Source organism: Mastomys coucha, unplaced genomic scaffold (genome assembly GCF_008632895.1).
Source record: "Mastomys coucha isolate ucsf_1 unplaced genomic scaffold, UCSF_Mcou_1 pScaffold16, whole genome shotgun sequence".
Lineage (NCBI taxonomy): Eukaryota > Metazoa > Chordata > Mammalia > Rodentia > Muridae > Mastomys > Mastomys coucha.
In genome coordinates this window covers 51,306,737-51,316,724 of record NW_022196898.1, presented here as the reverse complement: position 1 = coordinate 51,316,724, position 9,988 = coordinate 51,306,737, and the positions used below count along the sequence as shown (strand labels likewise).

General features: G+C 35.7%; 1 protein-coding gene across 2 annotated transcripts in view; it reads right to left on the bottom strand.

Annotated features, from left to right (window-relative positions):
- Trim33 (tripartite motif containing 33) overlaps nt 1-9,988 on the bottom strand; it is a 78,094-nt gene that overhangs the window by 13,370 nt on the left and 54,736 nt on the right. For both annotated transcript variants that reach the window (XM_031375027.1, XM_031375028.1), the window contains exons 12-14: nt 5,676-5,808; nt 4,052-4,115; nt 1,887-2,046 (exon numbers count right to left, since the gene is read on the bottom strand). In XM_031375027.1, coding sequence (XP_031230887.1) covers nt 1,887-2,046; nt 4,052-4,115; nt 5,676-5,808 — 357 coding nt within the window. The remainder of the gene's footprint in view (nt 1-1,886; nt 2,047-4,051; nt 4,116-5,675; nt 5,809-9,988) is intronic.

Below are 9,988 nucleotides of genomic sequence, written 5' to 3'. Positions count from 1 at the left end.
ATATATATATATGAAGCTACATGAATATACTCACACTAAAATTCTGTAAATCACACTAGTGAAATAAAAGAATACAAATAACTTCCTATTACATACGCTAACATGATTTTAGGGGTTTCGTCCCTCTAATATTGGTTCACTTATGTAACTAAGAAATTAAACTATTATACACAAACAATCATACTTTTCTTACAGATAGCTTATTACAATGCACTATTTTTCCAATTAAAACCAGTTACGTAAGCCTAGTGGTGGTGGAGTCCACCTTTAATCTCAGCACTTGGGAAGCAGAGGCAGGAGAATGAGTCTATAAAGTGGATTCCAGGACAGACAGATACACAGAGAAACCATGTCTCAAAAAACTGAAATCAGTTAAGTAAAATTTGAGAAGTATTTTATACTACTCTTTGGCACACATATCTCAAATGAGAATTTTGGTTTCTTTAAAAAGTGTAGAAATATTGTAGGAATATTTTTATTTTAACCCCAGGTGTGGGATATGGGGCTGCTTCAGACTGCCCACAGCAGCTGACTATGATTTTCCTCATACTCTGGCAGGGGTGTGATTAAGTCAGAAGCAGATAGTTTCTATGATTCTATGACATTTGAAATTCTGGAGACTTTTCAGAGGGTATAAAATGCTGGGACCCAAAGAGGTTGTATGGGTTGTTGGTCATGGTTTGTTAAGGAAAGAAGAAACAAGAAGAAATCAGATATCCTGATGGCGAAGATCAAACTTGCCAAGGAACTTGATGCTGCTAATCAACATGGTATCAGTTTAATGATAACACCGTCCCCTTCCCCCTCTATTGTTTTTTTCTCTCCTCTTATGTTAGGGGGTTGAAAGAAGGTGACATAGAAGGGTAAAAGAAAAAAGGACCCACAAAGTAGCAAAAAAAAATAGATCTTGCACCACACCACCTATTTTTTTTTATGGGAGTGCTTTCTAAACTAAGAGTTTCAGTGGAAGAGATGTCATTGTTATAAACATTGAGCTAAAGTTATAGCTCTTTAATCCATACATTGTACTGAATATAGTAATATACTGAGATGCCTATATACCAATAACATAGGTAGAAAAGTAAAAAGCTGGGAAGAAAGAATAACAAAAAGGGAAATTACTATATCAAGATGGGTTTAGATATTCCTTCATTCTGTTTTATAAACTGCATGAACTATTTCATCTAAGAAATTCTAGAATGGGGGGCTAGTGAGATGGCTCAGCAGGTAAGAGCACTGACTACTCTTCTGAAGGTCCTGAGTTCAAATCCCAGCAACCACGTGGTGGCTCACAACCACCTGTAATGAGATCTGATGCCCTCTTCTGGTGCATCTGAAGACAGCTACAGTGAATTACGCCAGAGCAAGCGGGGCTGGAGTGAGTGGGGCTGGAGCTCAATTCACAGCAGCCACAAGATGGCTCACAAACACCTGTACAGCTACAGTATACTCATACACATAAAATTAATCTAAAACAAACAAACAAACAAAAAAAACCTCTAGAATGGTTATTATATGACAAAAAGGAAATCTATCTTTGATCAATAATCTTCTTTTGTATGAACAATCTTAGTGTTGAGCTCCTAGGTTACAGACAACAGTTAAGGCTCTGTTGTGGCCTTGAGATCTTATCTGTTCACTGAGAAAATTAACAGAACAGAATTTAACATCATGGCATTAGTATTAAGTAGAAATTTCAAGATAATACCAAGTAAATACTTTAAGGCAATCAAAGTCTTTTCTGATTAATTATAGCTGACTCTTAAGAGCAGAAATAGAAAAAGAAATACTTAGCTTATATCAGACACAAGAATTTAAAGACAAATAAATATGCCTACGGAGATGGATGATCTGTTAATCTCCCGTGAATCCCTTGTGGGGCTTACCATACAGGCACTCCTCCTGCCATCCTCTGTCTTCTCCTGTTTCACAGCTCCTGAAAAACTGCATATCTCTTCTTCAGTCCCAGGTTCTTGCTTGACCTTCACCTGATCAGACTTGAAACTATGAGTACTTTTCTCAGCAGTTCTTCCTGATGATCCACAGCTAATTAGAAACAATAAAAGTCACATGTTTGATTGTATAGTGTAATGTGTGTGAAAGTACTATTTATTAAAGCTAGTAGATAATTACCTCAAAAAGAAATGTGACAGACATAAGTTTAGATTTTAAAATTACCTTTCATGATCCAAAACATTTAACAGTAAATGATTTAAGTTAAGCATCCTTTAACATCTGACTGCAATTAGAGTTTTAAGATGGTTTTTCTTACTTTGATAGATAAACTATATAGGGTGAGATGTCTTGGGGATAAGACTCAAGTATAAACATGAAATCCATTTAGTTTCTTACTATATATATGGCCGGTAATTTCATATAATATTTTCAATGCACCCAGCAATTTGATCACAACCTACTACATGAGATCAAGTATGGAATTTTCCACGTGGGGCATCCTACTAGTGCATGCATTTTAGAGCATTTCGAATGTCAGATTAGGGATGCTCAAGCTGTAGAATAAAACTTCAGTGATTCTGTCTCTTTATAGCAATAGTTTCAACACTACCACTTAAAATATCTAAAGATCAACATCAGCCTCACAATGGAAGATTATTTCAGAACTGAGAAGGAGACTGAAACAAAAGGACAATAAATATACAGCAAACAACCTAGTACAAACTTTTCAGAATAATAAACAAACTGAAGAGTACAAGTGTATGGCTAAAGAGGTCTATAAAAAGCAAAAACAACAACAAAAATTCACCACTGAGTGAAGCAACAGGTAAGACTAGTATAACTACTCAGAACCAAGTCTCCACTGTTTGTTTTTCTTCTAAAAGCACTGGCTAAAAAGCCAACCAGGTACTTCTAATAGGAACAGCTTTCAAAATATATATACATGTACTTGAAAAACCTCAATTCTCTAACAAATTAAAGTTTCATAGTATACTCAATTATAAAATACAGTAAAAAGAATGCCAATATTCATGATATTTAATCTTAAAAACATATTTCTTAGCTCTAGCCACTGAGGTCTAAGGAAAATATAAACTTAGTAGTACAAAAAGTGTTCTTAATAGCTACAAAAAGAACATTTAAAATGTGCTAAAATATATAGACTGATAAAAGTAGTAAGAGTTGAAATCCTGGGTCACTGAAGCAAACTGGGAACCAGCTTATCAATTTTCCTACCTCCTTTAACTTAGTAATTGACAGTTTTTTCACAGACATATTCTAAAGTAATAAATGATTATCAAAACAACACTTTTCAACCTGTAAAGGCACTTGCCACCAAGCCAAACTTCAATTTGATCCCAAGGACCCACATGGTAGAAGAAAATCACTGCTCAAATATCCTCCCATCTACATGCACACACATCACACCAGACAAATTTTTGGAGCTCAATGATCAGCCAGCCAGCCTATTCTGAGCTCTAGGTTCTCCTGTCAAAAAGTAAGGTGGAGAAGTGAATACATCTTATGTCATTTTTGGCCTCCAACACATGCACTCACTGCCCACGTGTATACAAACCACACATACAAACAAACAAAGCATGCTCCCAAAGGAAGCACACAGTACAACTGATGTATTCTTACTTCCACCTAATTAAATCTGAATTCTGATCAAATCTCTCATTCTTATTTTTAAAGACTTATTTTTAATTGTATGTATATATAAAAGGCAAATTAACAATATGAGAGAAATAGAAAGTCTAGAAGAGAAACCTCTACATCTGCAAAAATAAACTATATGTAAACACATCTGCTGATGAGAGTGTATAGGATTTTAGTGTGCATAAATTGGGAACTTTAATAACTGGATTGAAACAAAACAGAATAGTTACAAGTAAAATGACATAATTTCTGAGATTCATTTCAAATAATCCAGAGAAGACAAGAATAGAAAAGAGTACAAAGGAAAGAAGATTGGGCATTAACAAATGTACTGACTGTTGAAACTGGGGATATGAAATTTAGTTTACTTTTATTTGAAATTTTTCTTATTAAAAAAAAGTTGTAAGTAACATAATACTGAAAAAAAATTACTCACCTGCCTCGACTGCCAGTACTAGATGTACTAGGGGGTCTCACAGGTGTGTGAGAATTGGATAAGCCTAAAAAACAGTATGTCAAACTGAGTATCAGAATGTTCAAACTATACAACCCAACTTAGAAATTCTTGTAAATCAAAGATGGCAAATGTAATCATTAGTAGACATCAATTGGGACAACTGTGCCGTTTCCACGTCATAAAATAATAGTCAATGGCAGCCCTATACTCTTTTTTTTTTAAATTGCTACAATGTTTCATTATACAGTCCAGACTGGCCTTGATCTCACAATCACCCACTGCCCCCATCTGAGTGCTGAGATTACAGGTGTACACAAATCAACCAGGCATTCATTCTTTTTCAATGTCCTGAAAAAAATTCTTACTAGCACTCAACAATGTAATTCAAAAAATGTTAATGAAATACCTCATGGAAAAACCCATGTTTAAACTAGGCAGTGGTGGCATAGGCCTTTAATTCCAGCATTTGGGAGGCAAAGGTAGGTGGATCTCAGAGTTCAGGGCCAGCCTGGTCTTCAGAGTGGGGTTGAGAACAGTTAGAGCTACACAGAGAAACCTTGTCTAGAAAAACAAACAAACAAAAATATCCATTAACATCTAAACTATTTTTCCTCCAGAAATCAGACATTTAATTTTAGTTAGGAAACAAAACAAAAAACCCCCACTTAGTTTACATCAAAAATATACACTTAAGAGCTGGATGTAGTGGTTGACTCTAATCCCAGCACTTGAGAACCTGAGGTAGAGTTTACCTACTTAAGTTAGATAGTAAATTCCAGGATAGCCTGGGCTACAATATGAAACTTTGTTCCAAAAATCCAAAAGAAAAAAAGGTGTGTGTGTGTTGGGGGGGGGGGGGTCTAATCAAAAATGACTGAACTGTTAGCCTATGTGGCATTGCTCCAATCAGAATTTGACTGTCTCAGCTGAAATCCCATGAGATCTCAAACTGGGCTTTGAGGAGAGAACTATACTTTATAAATATTTTAATTGTTAAAAGCAAATTTAAGCTTTTAATTTTAAAATTTAAACTTGAAAATTCACATGGTTTTAACTTCATTAAACATTTTTTTATTTTAAAATCGATTTGAGTTAAACTTAAAAACTCAATTAATTCATTATCCATACTGTAAAACATAGGATATAAAAAGTTAATAGACTCCAAACTCAAAGAGTCTATTGCAAAGTCAATAGACCTTGAGCAAAGCAAATGCTCCTTCAGAATACAAGTGGGGCTTATGTAGTCAGCTAAACAATGAAAAACTGGGGCTATGCCTTTTATTCCCTAACTGAATTTTACTTCTGGATACTAGACTGCAAAGTAACTCTCCCCAGAGTCTCCAGGTTGCTAAATGCCCTGCAGATTTTAGACTTGCCAATATCCATATCACATAATTATCTGAGCCAATTCTTAATTCCTTGTCCTCTTCCCTCCTCCGTACTACATCTTGTGTGTAAAGTGTATACACATGTGGCATGTTATCTCCACACACCTTCTCTTGCTGTTTTATACCTGATACAGACATGAGGAGACAGCCCTCATTCCTCCACCCCTGCTTTAAAGTGTTAAAGAGCAATGAAGCAATATCCCTGTTTGTTTTACCTGAAGATCCAGGTGATAACGCAGAGGGTCCTGGGGAAGGATTCATGGTACTTGTAGGCTGAGGGGGTAGATGACTGCCTGAGATATATCTACTCAGTAGATTATCTAAACTACTTGAGCCAGCATCTTCCAACTAAAGAAAGATAAAAATTTGCTTTGATTAAACTGAAGATGAATGAATTAATGTCACTGTCTGTGCTCACTTTACCATACACTAACAAATTATTCAATATCAAGTTCAACCTAACTATTGCTTCCTTAGGCTATTCTGAGAACTCTCACAGTATAAAGTTTATGTGACTGATCTTATAATTTATATTACATGACATTTTTCTAGCTGCTAAGACAAATTTAGTAATCTACCAAGCCCTGACTGTCCAAATACAAAAACAGTTCTTATACACTAATACACACTTCAATTCCTTTTCTCAAAATTGCTGGAGACCTTTGTCCTCAGTCTCCCTCTCTTCCTATTTTATCATCCCATCAGAATCATTCACACAAGGAGAAACACATGTCAAAACCCAACTTTAAGCTGACAAATTCTTATCAGCATCCAGATAGACAAAGGTGCACCACTGTACAGACAAGAAAGAAAAGGCCAGAAATCGGAACTCATTTCATCTTAGAGGCAGTAGGATAAGGTCAGAGAATAAAGTAGTGCAATTGTGAAACACACCACCCCTCAACAAACAAACAAAACTAACATCAGATTCCTGTCTTAAAATAAGCCATCTTCCTGCAGAATGTGATGCTTATGTGAGAAAATATTTACATTGGAAGTAAAAAGACACTAAGTGTTGAAAGGATCTGAAAACTGAAACTATTCCTAAGAAATTGTCAACTTATTATTACTAGTTAATCATCTTGCTTATTCTATTTATTCCTGCACTTGCTCCCTGTTTCAACCTGTTCTTTTATTTTTTGACTTAAAACAAAACTGCATTTTGTAGATAAGGGACTATAAATCAAAGCAGAACTGGAAACTAAAATGAAGCAGGTCACAACATGGTAGGATCCTCCTCAAAAGCAAAAATGACAATTTCCCATTTCCCTTAAACAAACAAACAAACAAACAAACCTGCAAGCCAGTGACATGAGGCTGAAGGTTAGAAGGCTGAATTAATCAGAATAAAAAGTAATAGTAGTTCTGTCTATATATACCCTTTGGTCACAGATCCTGGTTAAACATCCATTTGTAAGCTCTACTATAGAATACTTAGCTGTAACTCTCAAGTTAACTAGAAATAATCACTTAAAATGAGAGCTCCTTTTACTTTTTTTTTTATTTCCTACTTTTAAGGATTTACTAGTAATATTTTAACATGTATGAGTGTTTTGCCTGTGTTTATATACAGCATGTGTGTGCCTACAGAGGTCAGATGAAGGCACTGGATATCCGAAACTAGAGTTATAGGCAATGGTGAGCCACCATGTGGGTGCTGAAAACTGAGTCCTCTGTAAGGGTAGCAAATGCTGAGCCATCTCTCTTTGAAAGAGTGCTGAATACCACATAAAAACAAATATGGAAAATGACAACCTCAGTCAACTCCTTCTACACTTTTAAAATTCTCTACCTCTAATTTCATTCTCAAACTAAATAGATAGCCCTGAAGTTGAGAACCACTGGTCTATAAGTTTTTGTGTGTGTGTAAGTTATTTCTCTAAGATAAGGTAAAAATAAACCTGAATAAGACAAAACAAATTAACAGGAAAACAAAGAGACAAAAGAGAACCAAGAAAAAAAAACCTTAAGAAACATATATAGATGGAGAGGTACACATAACTGACACCACTGAAATAGTTTGTGAAACATTAAAGTGTGAAGCATTCGGGTTTCAATTTACTACCTATTACCTTCTCATGAAACCAAATGGTAATTTTTTTCAAAGACTTTCACTTTAGCACCACACCAAGATGGTTCAGCCAGCAGAAGCATGTCCTGCACAATCTCCATTTAATTCCCAGAATCAACACAAAGATGGGTGAAGAGAAATGTGACATCACAACTTTTTCCTCTGGCTTCCACGTAACTGTATGGTGTGCACACATACACATATCATGCACAATAAATTTTATATCCTCACTTTATTATTTTCTAGCTATCTTAATTATGGAAATTATAACATCTGAGTTAAAAGGCTATATACAATTAGTAATTCCTAACCAATTCCATTTTGACTCTCTCCTGTATTTTACTATCTCTCAGTAGTGCCTTTTTATGCTTTCAAGCCAATGCTGATACTATTTTCACATCCCAAACAAAATCATTATGCTGACCACCAAACCACACAGCGATTCTTTTCTAGATTGTGCAAACAGGTCAATCTATTTCATGTATTAAACTTACTATTTGTACTATTCATTTACTTTGATGTTTTTTATTAATGCTAGATTTTCTATATGAACTCTTAATCTAATTTCAGCTCCATTATATAATTTATTGGAGTATCATTATAAATGGGATTGCCACAGACCAAATCAGTGTTTTAGAGCACATGACTATTCTGGGCTTTTTAAACTATTTTTCTAAATTTCTATTGCTTAAAGACGCTACTCACAACACAAAGCCATTATTCATGCCTGTGATGTTGCCAATTACACAAACCTGTCATAGGGCAAATTATGTAAAATTTGATAATGAAAATAATAATTGATATTGATATATGTTTATATATTTATTATATTTCTTGTTGCTACTTTTAGTCCTTGTATGACAACTTTATAACCTGGTATGATGATACACACCTTTATTCCCAGAACTTAAGGAGCAGAAGAAGTGAGTCTGAATGGGGAAGACAACTTGGTGCACATAGTGAGTTCCAGGCTAGCCAGGGTTATAAATTGAGGATCTGTCTTAGAAGGGGAGAGAGGGAGAGAAGGAGAGAGGGAGGGAGGGAGGGAGGATGGTTGGTTCCTTGAACACGCTACATAAAGCACTATACACCACCGAGTCACATACCTAATTCAAAGATTACTGTTAAAAAAAAATATTTATTGTCCATGTTACAGCAGCAGCTTCCTAAAGTTTAAACATACTAAGGGAAGTCCCATGCCCATCAGTAGATGGCCAACACAAAGGTATGGTATTTTTGGAGGATTATTTTTTTCTTTCTTGAGCTCCTGTTTTGTCAGAGTTTTGTTTTTTGTTGTTTTTAAACCTTAAGGTCTTTTGCTTATACATTATGGTTAGCAATTTTGTGTTTCTGTGGGATTTATTTCTCTGGTGTGACTATGTGTGCCTCTCCATCTATAAGTGTTGTGGTTTATTCCTTGGTTCTTTTTTTTTCCCTGTCCATTTGTTTTGTCCTATTCAGGTTTATTTTTACCTTATCTTAGAGAAATAACTTACACACATAAAAAAAATGTTATAGATCAGTGGTTCTCAAACTGTGCAACATGATCCCTTTGGGAGTTAAATGACATTTCATAATGGTTGCCTATCAGATATCCTGACTATCAGGAATTTACATTAAGACTCATAACTAGCAAAATTTCAGTTTTGGTTGGAGGTCAGCACAACATGAGAAGGTATATTAAAGGGTAGCAGAGTTACAAAGGGGGAGAACCATTATTATGGACAGAAGCCCATATTAGTATTATTTCCTTACAGGCAAAAAGTAGAAATTGAAATAGCCACCAATTAATGCATGAACATACTGCCATAGATACTGTACTGGCTGGTTTTGTGTGTCAACTTGACACAGGCTGGAGTTATCACAGAGAAGGGCGTTTTAGTTGGGGAAGTGCCTCCATGAGATCCAGCTGTGAGGCATTTTCTCAATTGCCCCTTGTGGTTGGTGCCATCCCTGGGCTGGAGGTCTTGGGTTCTATAAGAGAGCAGGCTGAGCAAGCCAGGAAAAGCAAGCCAGTAAGGAACATCTCTCCATGGCCTCTGCATCAGCTCCTGCTTCCTGACCTGCTTGAGTTCCACTCCTGACTTCCTTTGGTGATCAACAGCCATGTGGAAGTAAGCCAAATAAACCCTTTCCTCCCCAACTTGCTTCTTGGTCATGATGTTTGTGCAGGAATAGAAACCCTGACTAAGACAGATACAAAGTCAGAAACAGGCATGGGATATATGCCTGTAATCCTACCATGTGAGAGAGTAAGGTAAAAAATTAGTTTGAACCAGCTTGAGCTACACAGTGGATTCTAGGCCAGACTACATTTCAAGACCCTATCTTCAAAAGAAGAAAAAAAGGGAACTCTCTACAATGAAGTAATAGAAGTAATAAAGTTATAATAGACACCTATACACTAAGTGAAGAAAGGGCAAGCATAAAAGGCCACATATTTTATGTACAAAAAAA